Consider the following 18,563-nt stretch of genomic DNA (forward strand, 5'->3'; position numbering starts at 1 on the left):
TATCGTGCCTTTTACAGAGTAAAATATCCTAAGGCACTTCACAGAAGCTTGTGTTGGAGGCAAAATCACAGGAAGAAATAGAGTTGAAATCCTGCAAAGAGAGTTTCAGGAATTGGGACCAAACTAATTTAAACATGTTTGTGTTTTTATTATGTGATTTTACTAAACCTTTCATATAGGTTTATAAGGTTGCAGAAAGGTAGAATTCTATGAAAGTAGAATAAATATTCCTAATGCTGGGTTAAATTGTATGTGCATGTGAAGTTGTATTTTTCTGTATGCTCTAATTGTTTTTATTTTTACTTGTAGCTATGCCATGGATATTCAGAAGGATTCTTCAACCCTTAAAAGGATTAGTCATGTCAGCCCAACTATTCCTCCTCCAGCCCCACCCCCTGGTCCACCAATGGTAGTAGGACCTGCTCCACCACCGGCCCCACCCCCTCCACCGCCATTCCAGGTACCCGAGGGACATGCACCTCCCATTTCCCCACCTCCTCCACCTCCTCCCTCAGTGCCTCCAATGCTGTTTAATCCACATTTCCACAGCGATGACGCTCCATCAATTCCTCCCCCACCTCCGCCGACTGATCACTTCCCCGCTGCCCCTGCCCAGATGTTCCAACAGTCTGCAGGAGGGATCCCTCCTCCACCTCCTCCCCCTCCACCTCCTCCTGGCCCACCACCAATGTCCTTTGCCAGCGGTCCACCGAAGTCTTCGGAGCCGAAACGCAAAGCAGCTGCGCCACCAGCGAGTGATGCTCGGACCGACTTGCTGTCAGCTATTCGGCAAGGTAAAGCTGCTTATGTTGTTTTGGTTAGGGAGCTAGGAATGTCTGTAGACTGGATGCAATTTGCTTGTCTTCCACTTGCATAAAATTGGTGACCATATGCGGCTTGTAGGGCAGTGCTGTGATTATTTCTGAGCAAGGACCATGGCTTTCTCCACACAGCCAGTACACGACTCTTAAGATCACTATACCATCTTGCGCACCAATATAGCTGAAGGATCATTGATTTGTGTATAACTTTGATTATTTTTTAATGCTTTTTCATTCAAGGGGGATTTTGACAGTATCTGTAAATATCTTGGTTTTAACCTGGTCAGTTGAGAGTAAGAATATAGCATCTGATAACTAATTAATCTTTAGAAGAAACTGGATACTGAATGCAATTAATACACAATACCGATGAGCAAATCCACAGTACTTAACAGAATAATTGTGAAGGCGTAAAGTTTATGCAGTGACTAGATTGTCTGCAAGAATAAATGTATTATTAAAGCAAAAGAAAGCTTGAAGATATGTATGTATATAATTTTACTCTTCTTCAATTGCAATTTTCTTTTTTAAAAGGAAAAACTGCTGGTGCTCACCTGATAATGTGTGGTATAATTGACCAGGAAAGTGAGAATTTGCGCTGAGTCAACTGAATTCAATCAGGGCATCAAACAAAGCAATACACTTGGCTGCAGTGCTTCTGGATAGAGAAAGTCAGAAGAACATAAATAGGAGCAGGAGTTGGCTATTTGGCCCCTCGAGCTTGCTTCGCCGTTCAGTAAGGTCATGGCTGATCTGATCTTGGCCTCACCTCCACTTCCCTGCCCGCTCCCCATAACCCTCGACTCCTTGGTTGAATGCTCTCGATTGCTGTCCATTTACATCTCCTGAAAACATGCTCATGTGCTGGGTGAAGATATTGATGCTCGGCCCAGAGCTATGACAGCGGCAAGAGACCCGGACTTGCACGGGAATGGGGAGATTATTGGAGCCTGCAAGAGAGGTGGGAGGTGGTGGGGGGGGGGGCGCATTTGAGGAGAAGCAGAAAGCGCACACCGACACTGAGGAGACCGGGCAGTGGGAAAAGATACTACTGGCTTTAGTACAGCAAGAGAAAGCAGGGAGGGGAAGATTGGTCCCCGATAACCACCTGAATTAGACTTTATTAACAGGTCGCTGTAGACCAGAGAAGAGCCTGTACACGGATAAACTCTTTATAGTCAGTAGATGCAGGTTGGAGTTGATAGCATGCAAAAGTCAATCACTGTAGAGACAAAACTATAGGCCCACGGCTCTCCTTTCACACTACTGCAGTCTGGCTGTGTGAAAAACGTACTGATGTGTATTTATGGGACTGTTTTGGCAGACAGGAAGCTGAGAACCAGAATGTAGTGTGTGCTGTTACGATTGAGATAAGTCTACAGACACCTTAAGTTTATTATTAGATTCTGAATTCTTCTGATTCGTTGACAATTTTTGTATGCCCTTTCACTTTTGTCTGACTCCACAGCAACAGTTCTCAGTATAGAACAGTGAAAAACTCAACAAGAGAGTGCAGTCAAATTGCAGGGATTCTGGCATAATCTGTCCCCAGTGCGATTTGAGGGCACTGATATTTTCAGTCTCAACAACAACTTGTATTTATATAGCGAATTTAACTTGGGGAAACGACCCAAGGTGCTTCACAGGAGTGTTGAGATAAAACAATTTGGCATCGAGCTGCATCAGTAGAAATCAGGGTAGGTGACCAAAAGCTTGGTCACAGAGGTAGGTTTTAAGGAGCGTCTTGAAGGAGGAAGGAGAGGTTTAGGGAGGGTGTTCCAGAGCTTGGGGCCCAGGCAACAGAAGGCACGGCCACCGATGGTTGAGCAATTATAATCAGGGGTGCTCGAGGGCAGAATTAGAGGAGCGCAGACATCTCGGGGCGGCGGGGAGTTGTGGGGCTGGAGGAGATTAGAGATAGCGAGGGCCAGGGAGGGATTTGTAAACAAGGATGTAAATTTTGAAATCGAGGTGTTGATTAACCGGGAGTCACTGTCGGTCAGCGAGCGCAAGGTTGTTGCAATCACAGTGTTTGATCTAAAGCTGAAAACAGGACTGAGTTAGATAACCTCTATATATTAATGTAAGTGACATAACCTAGCATCTCAAACCAAATTTTAATTTATTCAACAGGCTTCCAGCTTCGTAAAGTTGAAGAGCAGCGAGAGCAAGAGGAGAAGCGGGACCGGGTCGGCAATGACGTGGCCACCATCCTGTCGCGGCGTATAGCTGTTGAATACAGCGATTCTGAAGAATCGGAGTTTGATGACGAGGAATGGTCTGACTAGGCCCAGGCTACACTGACACAGTAAATCACCAGCTGCCAGTAATCCTTCTGTTTGAAAAGCCAAACCTTTTTCCAGCGGTGCCTTCACGCACAGACATAGTACTCTAATGTATTATTTGCACAGGATGTGAATCTGTTGGGGAAGGTGCATGTCAGACAAGAGATCACGGCGTTATTACGGAGGGCTTATTATATATGAAGTGCCACATTCACAAAGCAATAAGATAGACTTGCTCATGTAGGATCATCGTATGCACTGCATGCACGCACATTACAGCAGGAAGCAGGATAAACGTGCTACAAGCCACTGGATTACTAAAATGAACACAGCTTGCTGCCTTGAACCAGACTTTAATTGCAGTGCACATGATCATCCAATGAATGAAATAATGTATTTATCAGCCAATATTTTCTTCCATATAAATTAATGGTATTCTGTCTTTTAATCAAATACTGTAGTTAGAATGATGGAATTTTATAATCTGTTGCACACCAACTATATAAAAATGTATATGCAGATATAATTTAGAGTCCATATTCTTGCATTTGCTAGTGCTAATCAAGTTTATATAAATCCTTTTTAATAATCTCCCAGCAATCATACCAACCCATCTTCTGTAATTAGCAGTGCCACCAAAGTGCTTTTATTGAACAAATTTTTTAAAGGGAACGTGTGTAAAATGTCTTTTGTAGAATTCTTCGGGCCTGAATAATTTTATTTTTTAATATGGCAACATGGTTGCCATATTAAAATAACGTATCAACCGCTTGTATTAATTGCCGACAGGTACACACTGGTAATCTTCTGTGAGGGAGCATGGAATGGTAGACCAAAACGACTCTAAACTTATGAGGGGACTACAATTTAACCTTTGCTTTGTTTACATCGCTTGTAGATGTTTGTACATCTTGCTTATGCAATCATTCAGCGACTCGACGTGAGAAGAGAGCTTCACTGACAAACTATGCAAATTTAGCACCCGTCAAAACTAACACCACATGCATAATAACATCATTAATAGGGTTCAGATTATCTCGACCTAAATTTAACAGATTATTTTCTTAGTGTTTTTTCTGGTAAATTTTGTAATTGTACAGGCATCATTCATAATTGGGTAGCTGGGTTAATGAATTTCTATCATTTCCTCCCCTCTTATGGTCTTTCAGGGGTCGGGAAATTGCATTTGAAATCTGGAGTTACTCGGAGTAATTTCAATAGGACTTGCCAAGACTTATTGTAGCAGGGATACTCATCAGAATGTATTTAATTAGAATTGTATGTAACTGAAGATCATGTGCAGAGCTTGCTATGGACCTCCTGAAGACTTGTTGAAATAAATGGTTACCAAAAATGTTACACTTAATTGGACCTGGTTTATGACATTGATGCTTACTTAATGAAGTGTATTTTATGTAGATTTTAACTTTCTTAATCTATGCATTATTATTTTTTCCTTCTTTGTATTTATGTCAGTAAAGTGAAGCTGCATTGCACTTGTGTGGGCGCTCTGTGCAAATTACAGGTGTCCACACATCTCCGTTTAAATAGCTTGCAATGTAGCACAGCAAGGCCAGTAATGATAGTGACTTGAGTATTGCAACTCTCCATTCCTATTTCAATTTCTGAAACAAAACAAGGAAAAGAAGAGAAAGGTCATTTAAGCAACTGGAGCAGATTGTTTTGTGTTTTCCTGTAGAAGCTAGTCCAGGCTGATGCCCGAGTGCATTACTGAGGGAGAGCTACACTGTCAAAAATACCATCTTCTGACTAAGATGTTAAACCGAGGCCCTTTCTGCGTAAAAAAGATCCATTGGTGTTATTTGAAGAATAGCAAGTGAGTTCTCCCATGGCCCTGGCTAAAGTTTTTATACCTCAACCAATACTTAAACAACTTGTATTTATATAGTACCTTTAACACAGCAAACCATTCCAGGGTGCTTCACAGGAGTGTTGTCAAATAATGTTTGACACCTGAGCCACATAAGGAGAAATTAGGGCAGATGATCAAATGTTTGGTGAAAGAGGTCGGTTTTAGGAGCGTCTTAAAGAAGGAAAGAGAGATGGATGGGTTTAGGGAGGGAATTCCAGAGCTTGGGGCCCAGGCAGCTGAAGGCACGACCACCAATGTTTGAGCGATTAAAATCAGGGATGGTCAAGAGGCCAGTATTAGAAGAGTGCAGATATCTCTGGGGGGGTGGGGGGCTGTGGGTCTGGAGTAGATTCGAGATTGGGAGGGGTGAGACCATAGAGGATTTGTAAACAAGGATGGGAATTTTGAAATCAAGGTGTTGCTTAACTGGGAGCCAGTGTGGGTCAGCGAGCATAGGAGTGATGGGTGAACGGGACTTGGTGTGACTTAGGACACGGGCTGCTGAGTTTGGGATGACCTCAAGAACGTAGGAGGCCAGCCAGGAGTTCGTTGGAATAGTCAAGCTGAGGTAACTAAGGCATGGATGAGGATTTCAGCAACAGGTGAGCTGAGGCAGGGGTGGAGACTGACGATGTTACAGACGTGGAATTAGGTAATCTTACTTATGGTGTAGATATGTGGTTGGAAGCTCATTTCATGGTTAAATATAACTCTAAATACCACAAACAGATTATCTGATCATTTATCTCATTGTGGGAGTTTACTGCACAGAAATTGCTTGTTGCATTTTCCTACATTACAACGACTACATTTCAAAAGCACTTTGGTTGTAAAGCACTTTGGGGCATCCTAAGGTCATGAAAGGCGTATAAAGGCATGTTCTTTTCTCAAACAATATGATTTATTGAAATGGTTTTATTGAAGCCAATGTTCTGGGAAAATGCTGTAGAAATTAGATTTAGGGTAGTTCTGGAAAAGGATAAAGATAGACCAAGAATAAAAGTTCTCAATTAGGGAAAAGCTAATTTTACTGAGCTTGAGATGTAATTTAGCCAAAGTGGACTGGAAACAGTGACTTGAAGGTAAATCAGTGTCGGGGCAGTGGGAGACATTCAAGGAGGAGATCCTGAGTGTTCAGAGCAAGTATGTTCCCTGAAAGAAAAAGGGTGGGACTAACTAATCTAGAGCCCCCTGGATGTCGAGGGATAAAGGGAAGCTTATGACGGATACCGAGGGCTCAATACTGGAGAAACCCCAGAGGAGTATAGAAAGTGCAGGGGTGAAATTAAAAGGGAAATTAGAAAAGCAAAGAGAGGGCATGAAAAAATATTGCCATGTAAAATCAAGGAAAACCCAAAGATGTTTTATAAATACATTAAGAGCAGGAAGATAACTAAAGAAAGAGTGGGGCCCATTCGGGACCACAAAGGTAACCTGTGTTTGGAGGTGGATGATCGTGGGTATGGTTCTTAATGAATACTTTTATAGTGTCTCCATCCTCCCTCTTGTGAAAACACATGCAATCAGGGAGAAGGAGTGTGAAATATTAGATGAAATAAACATAGTGAGAGAGGAAGTATTCAGGGATTTAGCACCTTTTGAAAGTGGATAAATCCCCAGGCCTGGATGGAATGTATCCCAGGCTGTTAAGAGAAGCAAGAAAGGAAATGGCAGAGGCTTTGATCATCATTTTCCAATCCTCTCTAGCTACAGGTGTGGTACCGGAGGTCTGCTAACGTTATACCATTGTTTAAAAAGGGAGAATGGGATAGACTGAGTAATTACAGGCCAGTCAGTCTAACCTCGGTGGTGGGAAAATTATTGGAAAAATTCTGAGGGAAAGAATAAATCTTCGTTTAGAAATACACGGATTACTCGAGGCCAGTTGGCATGGATTTGTTAAGGGAAGGCCGTGTCTGATGAACTTGATTGACCCTCGTTATCTTCTCAAAAAATTCAATGAGGGCAGTGCATTTGATGATGTGTATATGGATTTTAGCAAGGCTTTAGATAAGGTCCCAAAAGGCAGACCGGTCACCAAAAGTAAAAGCCCATGGGATCCAAGGCAAAGTGGATCCAAAATTGGCTCTGAGGGAAAGGGTAATGTTTGATGGATGTTTTTGTGACTGGAATTCTGTTTCCAATGGGGTTCCACAGGGCTCTCTCTATATTAAGTCTTTTTGTGGTTCATATCAATGATTTAGACTTGAATGTAGGGAGTATGATTAAGAATGTAGGATTAAGAAGTTTGCAGATGATACTAAAATCAGCTGTGTGGTTGATAATGAAGAAAGCAGCTTTAGACTGCAGGAAGATATCAATGAACTGGTCAGGTGGGCAGAACAGTGGCAAATGGAATTCAATCCGGAGAAGTGTGAGGTAATGCATTTGGGGAGGATTAACAAAGAAAGGGAATACACAATAAATGGTAGAACACTGGAAGTGTAGAAGAACAAAGGGACCTGGGAGTGCAGGTCCACAGATCCCTGAAGGTAGCAGGACAGGTAGACAAGGTGGTTAAGAAGGCATACGGGATTCTTATTAGCCAAGGCATAGAATGTAAGAGCAGGGAGGTTGTGCTTGAACTGTATAAAATACTAGTTAGGCCACAGCTAGAGTACTGTGTGCAGTTCTGGTCACCACATTATAGGAAAGAGGTGTTTGCACTAGAGAGGGTACAGTGGAGATTTACAAGGATGTTACCTGGACTGGAGAATTTTAGCTATAAGAAAAGATTGGATAGGCTGGGGTCATTTTCTTTGGAACAGAGGGGGCTGAGGGGAGACCTAATTGAGGGGCTGAGATAGAGTGGATAGGAAGGACCTATTTCCCTTGGCAAAGGGGGCATAGATTTAAAGTAAGTGGTAGGAGGTTTAGAGGGGATTTGAGGAGAAAATATTTCACTTAGAGGGTGGTGGGGGTCTGGAACTCACTGAAAGGGTGGTAGAGGCAGAAACCCTCATAGCATTTTAAAAGTATTTGGATATGCACTTGAAATGCCATAACCTACAGGGCTACAGACCAAGAGCTGGAAAGTGGGATTAGGCTGGTTCATCGTCATCATCATGGGCAGTCCCTCGGAATCGAGGAAGACTTGCTTCCACTCTAAAAGTGAGTTCTCAGGTGACTGAACAGTCCAATACAGGAATTACAGTCTCTGTCACAGGTGGGACAGACAGTGGTTGGAGGAAAGGGTGGGTGGGGAGTCTGGTTTGCTGCACGCTCCTTCCGCTGCCTGCGCTTGCTTTCTGCACGCTCTCGGCGACGAGACTCGAGGTGCTCGGTGCCCTCCCGGATGCTCTTCCTCCACTTAGGGCAGTCTTGGGCCAGGGACTCCCAGGTGTCGGTGGGAATGTTGCACTTTATCAGGGAGGCTTTGAGGATGTCCTTGAAACATTTCCTCTGCCCACCTGGGGCTCGCTTGCCATGTAGGAGTTCCAATTAGAGCGTTTGCTTTGGGAGTCTTGTGTCGGGCATGCGAACAATGTGGCCTGCCCAACGGAGCTGGTTGAGTGTGGTCAGTGCTTCGATGCTGGGGATGTTGGTCTGGTCGAGAACACTGACGGTGCATCTGTCCTCCCAGGGGATTTGCGGGATTTGCAGGATCTTGCGGGGACATCGTTGGTAATATTTCGCCGGTGATTTGAGGTGTCTACTGTATACGGTCCACGTCTCTGAGCCATACAGGAGGGCGGGTATCACTACAGCCCTGTAGACCATAAGCTTGGTGCCAGATTTGATGGCCTGGTCTTCGAACACTCTCTTCCTCAGGTGGCTCTTTGTTGGCCAGCACGGACACGATGGGCCGAATGTCCTCCTGTGATGTAAATTTCTATGATTATTAATGAAGTCAGATGTACTAAATAGGAAGCATTTGAAAATGATGGCTGGGCGGGGAGAAAGAGAAAAAATATAACTGCTGAAGGTTTAGCAGATTTCCAAAATAATCTGCTGCTGGTTCAATCTGATTTAATTAGTTGACAAAATTGTAAAGGCTGACCAGAGGGTTCTTTGTTAACTGGAAGTGCTAAGGATCGCTCGAGGTAAGTAAGCTCATTGGGAGTTTAACTGACTAAACGTTGCGCTAATACTTGGCGTTAAACTATCTGTTAGCGCCTAGCAAGCCGTGCTAAACCAGCCCTGGTTAAAGACATAAGCCATCCTAGGAAGGTTGATGTTGAGTTACAAACACTGACATTTCCTGTAAGATGCCTGCATGCGATGCAATAGTCAATCTCGCCCAGTAACTTGGCAACAACTTCCATATACAACAGCAACATCTTACTTCTGAATTCCTATAAGCAGCAACAACTTGTATTATTATAGCGGCTTTAACATAGTGAAATGCCGCAAGGCACTTCACAGGAGTGTTATGAGAAAAAATATGACACCGAACCACATAAGGAGAAATTAGGGCAAGTGACCAAAAGCTTGGTCAAAGAAGTAGGTTGTAAGGAGCGTCTTAAAGGAGGGTAGAGAGGCGGAGAGGTTTAGGCAGGGAGTTCCAGAGCTTGGGGCCGAGGCAACAGAAGGCACAGCCATAGGTATAAAAGAAACTCATTTTCAGCATAACCTGTGCGTAATATCACTTAATAGGTTCATAGAATCATAGCATGGTTACAGCATGGAAGGCGGCCATTTGGCCCATTGAGCCCGTGCTGGCTCTCTGCAAGAGCCCTTCAGCCAGTCCCACTCCCCCACCAGTTGCAGTAACTGCAGTCTCTGCTGCTGGACCTCAAACTCATGACGCATTGGTTTCTAAATCTTGCCTCAAAACAGCAAAGCATCATTTGAGCAATTGAGTGCAAGTTTGAAAAGATGCTCATCTTGCTCCAGTTAATCATGAGCGTGCACGAACTGAAATGAGTTGAATTCATTTTATGAAGTTACGCAGAGGTTCAGACCCAAACTTTTGTTTTTTCTGCCATTGAAATGTTGTACTTTGTGCTGTTGCATTGGTAGTAACTCCCTTGCAGATAATTCATAGCTTAATAATAATTCATCAGGACCTATAATTATTTTCCATTGAAACAAATGATTCTGGCATCACACAAAAACATAGAAACATAGAAAATAGGAGCAGGCCATTCGGCCTTTCGAGCCTGCACCACCATTCAATAAGATCATGGCTGATCATTCACTTCAGTACACCTTTCCTGCTTTCTCTCCATACCCCTTGATCCCTTTAGCCGTAAGGGCCATATCTAACTCCCTCTTAAATATATCCAACGAACTGGCATCAACAACTCTCTGCAGTAGGGAATTCCACAGGTTAACAACTCTGAATGAAGAAGTTTCTCCTCATCTTAGTCCTAAATGGCTTAGCCCTTATCCTGAGACTGTGTCCCCTGGTTCTAGACTTACCGAATATCGGGAACATTCTTCCTATATCTAACCTGTCTAGTCCTGTCAGAATTTTATATGTTTCTATGAGATCCCCTCTCATCCTTCTAAACTCCAGTGAATACAGGCCCAGTTGATCCAGTCCCACCTCATCCTGCCATCCCGGGAACCAGTCTGGTGAATCTTCACTGTACTCCTTCAATAGCAAGAATGTCCTTCCTCCGATTAGGAGACCAAAACTGAACACACTATTCCAGGTGAGGCCTTACCAAGGCCCTGTACAACTGCAGCAAGACCTTCCTGCTCTTCTACTCAAATCCCCTAACTATGAAGGCCAACATGCCATTTGCCTTCTTCACTGCCTGCTGTACCTGCATGCCAACTTTCAATGACTGATGTACCATGACACCCAGGTCCCGTTGCACCTCCCCTTTTCCTAATCTGCCATTCAGATAAAATTTTGCCTTCGTGTTTTTGCCCCCAAAGTGGATAACCTCACATTTATCCACATTATACTGCATCTGCCATGCATTTGCCCACTCACCTAACCTATTCAAGTCACCCTTCAGCCTCTTAGCATCCTCCTCACAGCTCACACTGCTACCCAGCTTAGTGTCATCTGCAAACTTGGAGATATTACACTCAATTCCTTCATCTAAATCATTAATGTACATTGTAAATAGCTGGGGTCCCAGCACTGAGCCCTGCGGCAACCCACTAGTCGCTGCCTGCCATTCTGAAAAGGACCCGTTTATCCTGACTCTCTGCTTCCTGTCTGCCAAATAGTTCTCTATCCACGTCAGTACATTACCCACAATACCATGTGCTTTAATTTTGCACACCAATCTCTTGTGTGGGACCTTGTCAAAAGCCTTTTGAAAGTCCAAATACACCACATCCACTGGTTCTCCCTTGTCGACTCTACTAGTTACATCCTCAAAAAATTCTAGAACATTTGTCAAGCATAATTTCCCTTTCATAAATCCATGCTGACTTGGACCGATCCTGTCACTGCTTTCCAAATGTGTTGCTATTTCATCTTTAATAATTGATTATTAATAATTGAATAACAGACCGCAAGGTTCTGTGCTGGGGCCCCAGCTGTTTACATTGTACATTAATGATTTAGACGAGGGGATTAAATGTAGTATCTCCAAATTTGCGGATGACACTAAGCTGGGTGACAGTGTCAGCTGCAAGGAGGATGCTATGAGGCTGCAGAGTGACTTGGATAGGTTAGGTGAGTGGGCAAATGCATGGCAGATGAAGTATAATGTGGATAAATGTGAGGTTATCCACTTTGGTGGTAAAAACAAAGAGACAGACTATTATCTGAATAGTGACAGATTAGGAAAAGGGGAGGTGCAACAAGACCTGGGTGTCATGGTACATCAGTCATTGAAGGTTGGCATGCAGGTACAGCAGGCGGTTAAGAAAGCAAATGGCATGTTGGCCTTCATAGCGAGGGGATTTGAGTACAGGGGCAGGGAGGTGTTACTACAGTTGTTCAGGGCCTTGGTGAGGCCACACCTGGAGTATTGTGTACAGTTTTGGTCTCCTAACTTGAGGAAGGACATTCTTGCTATTGAGGGAGTGCAGCAAAGGTTCACCAGACTGATTCCCGGGATGGCAGGACTGACATATCAAGAAAGACTGGATCAACTGGGCTTGTATTCACTGGAGTTCAGAAGAATGAGAGGGGATCTCAGAAACGTTTAAAATTCTGACGGGTTTTGACAGGTTAGATGCAGGAAGAATGTTCCCAATGTTGGGGAAGTCCAGAACCAGGGGTCACAGTCTAAGGATAATAGGTAAGCCATTTAGGACCGAGATTAGGAGAAACTTCTTCACCCAGAGAGTGGTGAATCTGTGGAATTCTCTACCGCAGAAAGTTGTTGAGGCCAATTCACCAAATATATTCAAAAAGGAGTTAGATGTAGTCCTTACTACTAGGGGGATCAAGGAGTATGGCGAGAAAGCAGGAATGGGGTACTGAAGTTGCATGTTCAGCCATGAACTCATTGAATGGCAGTGCAGGCTCGAATGGCCTACTCCTGCACCTATTTTCTATGTTTCTATGTTTCTATGATTCCAACATTTTCCCCACTACTGATGTCAGGCTAACCGGTCTACAATTACTGGTTTTCTCTCCCTCCTTTTTTAAAATATGGTGTTACATTAGCTACCCTCCAGTCCATAGGAACTGATCCAGAGTCGATATACTGTTGGAAAATGATCACCAATGCATCCACTATTTCTTGGGCCATTTCCTTAATACCCTGGGATGCAGACTATCAGGCCCTGGTGATTTATCGACCTTCAATCCCATCAATTTCCCTAACACAATTTCCCGACTAATAAGGATATCCTTCAGTTCCTCCTTCTCACTAAACCCTCGATCCCCTAGTACTTCCAGAAGGTTATTTGTGTCTTCCTTTGTGAAGACAGAACCAAAGTATTTGTTCAATTGGTCTGCCATTTCTTTGTTCTCCATTATAAATTCACCTGATTCTGACTGTAAGAGACCTACATTTGTCTTCACTAATCTTTTTCTCTTCACTTATCTATAGAAGCTTTTGCAGTCAGTTTTTATGTTCCCAGCAAGCTTCCTCTCATACTCTATTTTCCCCCTCCTAATTAAACCCTTTGTCTCCCTCTGCTGAATTCTAAATTTCTCCCAGTCCTCAGGTTTGCTGCTTTTTCTGGCCAATTTATATGCCTCTTCCTTGGATTTAACACTATCCTTAATTTCCCTTGTTAGCCATGGTTGAGCCACCTTCCCCGTTTTATTTTTATTCCAACCCGGGATGTACAATTGTTGAAGTTCATCCATGTGATCTTTAAATGTTTGCCATTGCCTATCCACCGTCAACCCTTTAAGTATCATTCGCCAGTCTATTCTAGCCAACTCACGTCTCATACCATCGAAGTTACCTTTCCTTAAGTTCAGGACCCTCGTCTCTGAATTAACTGTGTCGCTCTCTATCTTAATAAAGAATTCTACCATATTATGGTCACTCTTCCCCAAGGGGCTTTGCACAACAAGATTGCTAATTAGTCCTTTCTCATTACACATCACCCAGTCTCGGATGGCCAGCCCTCTAGTTGGTTCCTCGACATATTGGTCTAGAAAACCATCCCTAATACACTCCAGGAAATCCTCCTCCACGTTATTGCTGCCAGTTTGGTTAGCCCAATCAATATGTCGATTAAAGTCGCCCATGACAACTGCTGTACCTTTATTGCACACATCCCTAATTTCATGTTTGATGCTGTCCCCAACCTCACTACTACTGTTTGGTGGTCTGTACACAACTCCCACTAGCGTTTTCTGCCCTTTGGTATTCCGCAGCTCCACCCATACCGATTCCACATCCTCCAAGCTAATGTCCTTCCTTACTATTGTGTTAATTTCCTCTATAACCAGCAATGCTACCCCACCTCCTTTTCTTTCTGTCTATCCTTCCTGAATGTTGAATACCCCTGGATGTTGAGTTCCCAGCCTTGGTCACCCTGGAGCCATGTCTCTGTGATGCCAATTATATCATATTCATTAATTGCTGCTTGCACACTTAATTTGTCCCCCTTATTACGAATACTCCTCGCATTGAGACAAAGAGCCTTCAGATTTGTCTTTTTAACACACTTTGCCCCTTTAGAATTTTGCTGTAATGTGGCCCTTTTTGATTTTTGCCTTGGGTTTCTCTGCTTTTACTTTTACTTTTACTTCTTTGTATCTTTTGCTTCTGCCCCCATTCTACTTCCCTCTGTCTACCTGCATAGGTTCCCATTCCCCTGCCATATTAGTTTATGTTCCCCAACAGCACTAGCAAACACTCCCCCGAGGACATTGGTTTCGGTCCTGCCCAGGTGCAGACCGTCCGGTTTGTACTGGTCCCACCTCCCCCAGAACCGGTTCCAAAGTCCATGGAATTTGAATCCCTCCCTTTTGCACCACTCCTCAAGCCACGTATTCATCTTGGCTATCCTGCATTTCCTACTCTGACAAGCACATGGCACTGGTAGCAATCCTGAGATTACTACCTTTGAGGTCCTACTTTTTAATTTAACTGCTAGCTCCCTAAATTCAGTTTGTAGGACCTCATCCCATTTTTTTTTACCTGTATCATTGGTACCTATATGCACCACGACAACTGGCTGTTCACCCTCCTCTCCAGAATGTCCTGCAGCCGCTCCGAGACATCCTTGACCCTTGCACCAGGGAGGCAGCATACCATCCTGGAGTCTTGACTGCGGCCGCAGAAACGTCTATTTATTCCCCTTACAATTGAATCCCCTATCACTATCGCTCTCCCACTCTTTTTCCTGCCCTCCTGTGCAGCAGAGCCACCCACGGTGCCATGAACTTTGCTGCTGTTGCCCTTCCTTGATGAGTCATCCCCCCCAACAGTACCCAAAGCGGTGTATTTTTGAGGGGGATGACCGCAGGGGATCCCTGCACTACCTTCCTTCCGCCTGGTTACCTATTCCCTATCTGCTAACCTTTAGCTTTGCTGTGACCAACTCACTAAACGTGCTATTCACGACATCCTCAGCATCGCGGATGCTCCAGAGTGAATCCATCCGCAGCTCCAATGCCGCAGTGTGGTCTGTCAGGTGCTGCAGTAGGATACACTTCCTGCACATGCGTCCATGAGTTCTCACATAGCACAGGAGGAGCATGGCACGTGTCCGAGCTCTCCTGCCGTGACTTAACCCTTAGATTAACTTAATTTGGCAACAACAATGATAAAGGTTACTTATTGACAAAGGAAAAAAGAAAGAAGAAAAACTACTTGCCAATCACTTATCCCCTTGGCTGTGACGTCACCCTTCGATATCTTTCTACTTTTTTCCCTTCTCTCCCTGCTGCAGCTGCACCAGCTGGCCGCCTCCTCCGACGCTGCCGCTGCCCGTCTGATGGGCCATTTGAAGGCCACCCTCTGATCTCCTGCGCCTCCTCCTCCGACGCTGCCCGTCTGATGGGCCATTTGAAGGCCACCCTCTGATCTCCTGCGCCTCCTCCTCCGACGCTGCCGCTGCCCATCTGATGGGCCTTTTGAAGGCCACCCTCCGATCTCCTGCACCTCCTCCTCCGACCTATGTTAATAACCGAGTTGAGTTTATTGTGGTGTTATGCAGGTGTGTGATGACCTGTAATTGTGTGCACTGCCTCTGGAGGGCAGTGATGCAACATGATTAACTTGACAGCCCAATGAAAGAAGTTATGGCCCTAAATATTGAAACAGGAAAGTTTTGATTTCAACAAAACTGAAGAGTAGTGGATTTTAGTTCTTGACCACAATAGGAACTCCTAAATGAACGTGTGCTTTCTTAATAAAAGGACAACTTGCATTTATATAGCGCCTTTAACGTAGTGAAATGTCCCAAGGTGCTTCACAGGGGTTAGGGTTAAATTTGATGCCCGCCACATAAGGAGAGATTGTTTTCAAGGAGGAAAGAGAGGCAGAGAAGTTTCGGGAGGGAATTCCAGAGCTTGGCGCCTTGGCAGCTGAAGGCACGGCCGCCAATGGTGGAGCGATTTAAAATCAGGGATGTGCAGGAAAGAGGCCAGAATTAGAGGAGTGCAGATATCTTGGAAGGTTGTGGGGTTGGAGGAGGTTATGGAGATCGGGAGGAGTGAGGCTATGGGGGGATTACTTTTTGATGAGGGTGAGGAGAGAGAGACGGAAGTGGCAGGCGAGAGCTCTTGCTTCAGACTCCGACACTGATTTTTTATCAAATGAGGCACTTTGATTGTAAATACTGAACAAATGTTTAGATTAAACATACACCAACTTGCTTAAGTGGTTTGCTACAATAGTGAATAGGTACACTTTGCTTTTTTGTAAACTTTAAGCTTCACTGTCTTTGTGTCTGATTTATTGGAAATGAGAGTGTGCTTTTGAGAGATTCATCTGCTTAGCGAAAGAATTCGGGGTGTTTTACAAGGAACAGTGGGAAATGTGTTTTTATAATCCTCTCCAGAAGATTCCAGCAGGCGGGCACAGGACCAGGAATGCTTCTGATTTCATTTTTGTGTAGTAGAGATTTTTGATTTGCAAACATGCAAAATTGACAGCCTGGAAATGACTAGCTGGTCCATAAAGCCTGCCCAACGCCATGATGGTGTGACTGACCACTTCCTCTGTTCCCCTGCTCCCCCTACCCCAGCCATGCAATCTCCTGGGAGAGGCAAACTTACTTAGCAATTCAAGTTGTAGGTTAGACGTCAGGAGATGGGTCATTTCCCAGAGAACAGCAGACCTCGGGAACAAGCTGCCGTTTCATGTGGTGGACGCAGACTCACTGAATCCCTTCAAGCAAAAGCTGGATTTGTTTCTGGCTGTGGCGGAGATCACCTCTTACAGAAGGGTAGGTACTGCAGGGAATTTAATGGCCAAAGTGATGATCTGGATTGGTTCGATCGCCTAGATAGGTCGGAGAGGAATTACCCAGTTTTTTTCCACAAATTGGCCTGGGTTTTTTTAATCTTTTTTTCTCTCCAGGCGATCACATGGTTTGGGGTGGGGAGTGTATATGTTGTGATACACAAAGTATCGTAATTGTGTGGGAACGGCTCAATAGACCAGAGGGTCTTTACCTGTCTCATTTTTCGTATTTTGAGATATTGCTTGATGTTGAGCTAAAGAGGGATCATTCTTGTGAAACAAGCATGCGACTTGGTTGTTTCTAAAAGAATCTACTGTGTCCATTGTGGATCAGGATGTTGTATGTGAGTAATTCTGAAAATCGTGTTGGTAGCACACTGTAGAAGCTTTGCCGATCAAACAACTGTATAGGATGGATTCTTGCTTTCACACATTGCCACCTGGTACCACACTTGATGCGATTAAAATTCTATTTAGCTGTGACTCAGTGGATAGCACCCTCATCTGAGTCAGCCAGGGACTTGAGCACAAAAATCTAGGCTGACACTCCAGTGCAGTGCTGAGGGAGTGCCGTCTTTTAGATGAGATGTTGAACTGAGGCCCCGTCTGCTTAGGTAGACATAAAAGGTCCCATGGCACTATTTTGAAGAAGAGCAGGGGAGTTCTCCCCGCTGTCCTGGCCAAAATATATCCCTCATCATTACAAAAACAGATTATCTAGTCGTTATCACATTGCTGTGTGTGGGAGCTTGCTGTGCGCAAATTGGCTGCCGCATTTCCCACATTACAACAGTGACTACACTCCAAAAGTATTTAATTGGCTGTAAAGCACTTTGAGACATCCGGTGGTCGTGAAAGGCGCTATATAAATGCAAGTCTTCTTAATTCTCTTTGGTTCAATGTATATTTCTCATTTTTGCAGTAGGATGATTGCCCATTTTACAATGATGCATATCTATTACATTTAGCAGGGTAGGTGATAGATACCTTTTTGTAAATTCAGAGCTGAACCCATGTGTGGATGGCTTGCGTTGACTTTTGTGGAAAGAGGATGTCAAACTCTGATCTACTCTGTACCCTCAACACCAGAGCCTTGAACCACCAAGCTCTAGCACTCTGCAATTCCTTTATTGAACCTACTTGTTATGCCACAACTCCATCCTCAAAACCTTTTGCTGACCATTTATCTTTGACTGTGCCTTTAGTCACCTCCCCCCATGTTCTACGGCACTCCCTATAAAGTACCTTGGGACATTTTGTTATTTGAATGCTGTTATATAAAAGTTATTTTTTTGTAATGTCGATGTGAATTGAGGAAGGCACGAATAAACGTAATCCCTGTCCCTGGGTTTAAGGATGCGCACCTTTCACTTTAGTCAATTTTAGTCATTTTTGGTACAGCAATAATGACTTTTGAGTTGAGATTAACTGTATGTAATTTGAATGCACTATAGTTTGTGATGTGTTTCCCATCTTATTCCTTACCTCTCCTCTCGATGGCACTAACCTAAGTTGCCAGAAGCCTTACTCCCGAAACAAGCGCTCCAGTCCGAGCTCCGACACAGCAAGCGATTCCCAGGAAGGCAGAAAAAACACTTCAAGGACACCCTCAAAGCCTCCTTGAAAAAATGTAACATCCCCACTGGCACCTGGGAATCCCCGGCCCAAATCTGCTCAAAGTGGAGGAGAAGCATTCGGGAAGGCGCCGAACACCTTGAGTCCCTTCGCCGGGAGCACGTGGAAGCCAAGCGCAAACAGCGGAAGGAGCGCACGGCAACCCAAGCCCCCCACCCACCCGTCCCTCCAACCACCGTCTGCCCCACCTGTGACAGAGACTGTAGGTCCCACA

At 44.3% G+C, this 18,563-nt stretch overlaps 1 protein-coding gene across 1 annotated transcript in view; it reads left to right on the forward strand.

The window, feature by feature from the left end:
- Positions 1–4,472, forward strand: part of wasf2 (WASP family member 2) — a 39,125-nt gene extending 34,653 nt beyond the window's left edge. Inside the window, exons 8-9 of the mRNA XM_070898782.1 lie at positions 310–794; positions 2,955–4,472. Coding sequence (XP_070754883.1) covers positions 310–794; positions 2,955–3,109 — 640 coding nt within the window. The 3' untranslated portion in view covers positions 3,110–4,472. The remainder of the gene's footprint in view (positions 1–309; positions 795–2,954) is intronic.
- The last annotated feature ends 14,091 nt before the right edge of the window (positions 4,473–18,563 follow it).

This window comes from Pristiophorus japonicus, chromosome 14 (genome assembly GCF_044704955.1).
Source record: "Pristiophorus japonicus isolate sPriJap1 chromosome 14, sPriJap1.hap1, whole genome shotgun sequence".
Taxonomy (NCBI): domain Eukaryota; kingdom Metazoa; phylum Chordata; class Chondrichthyes; family Pristiophoridae; genus Pristiophorus; species Pristiophorus japonicus.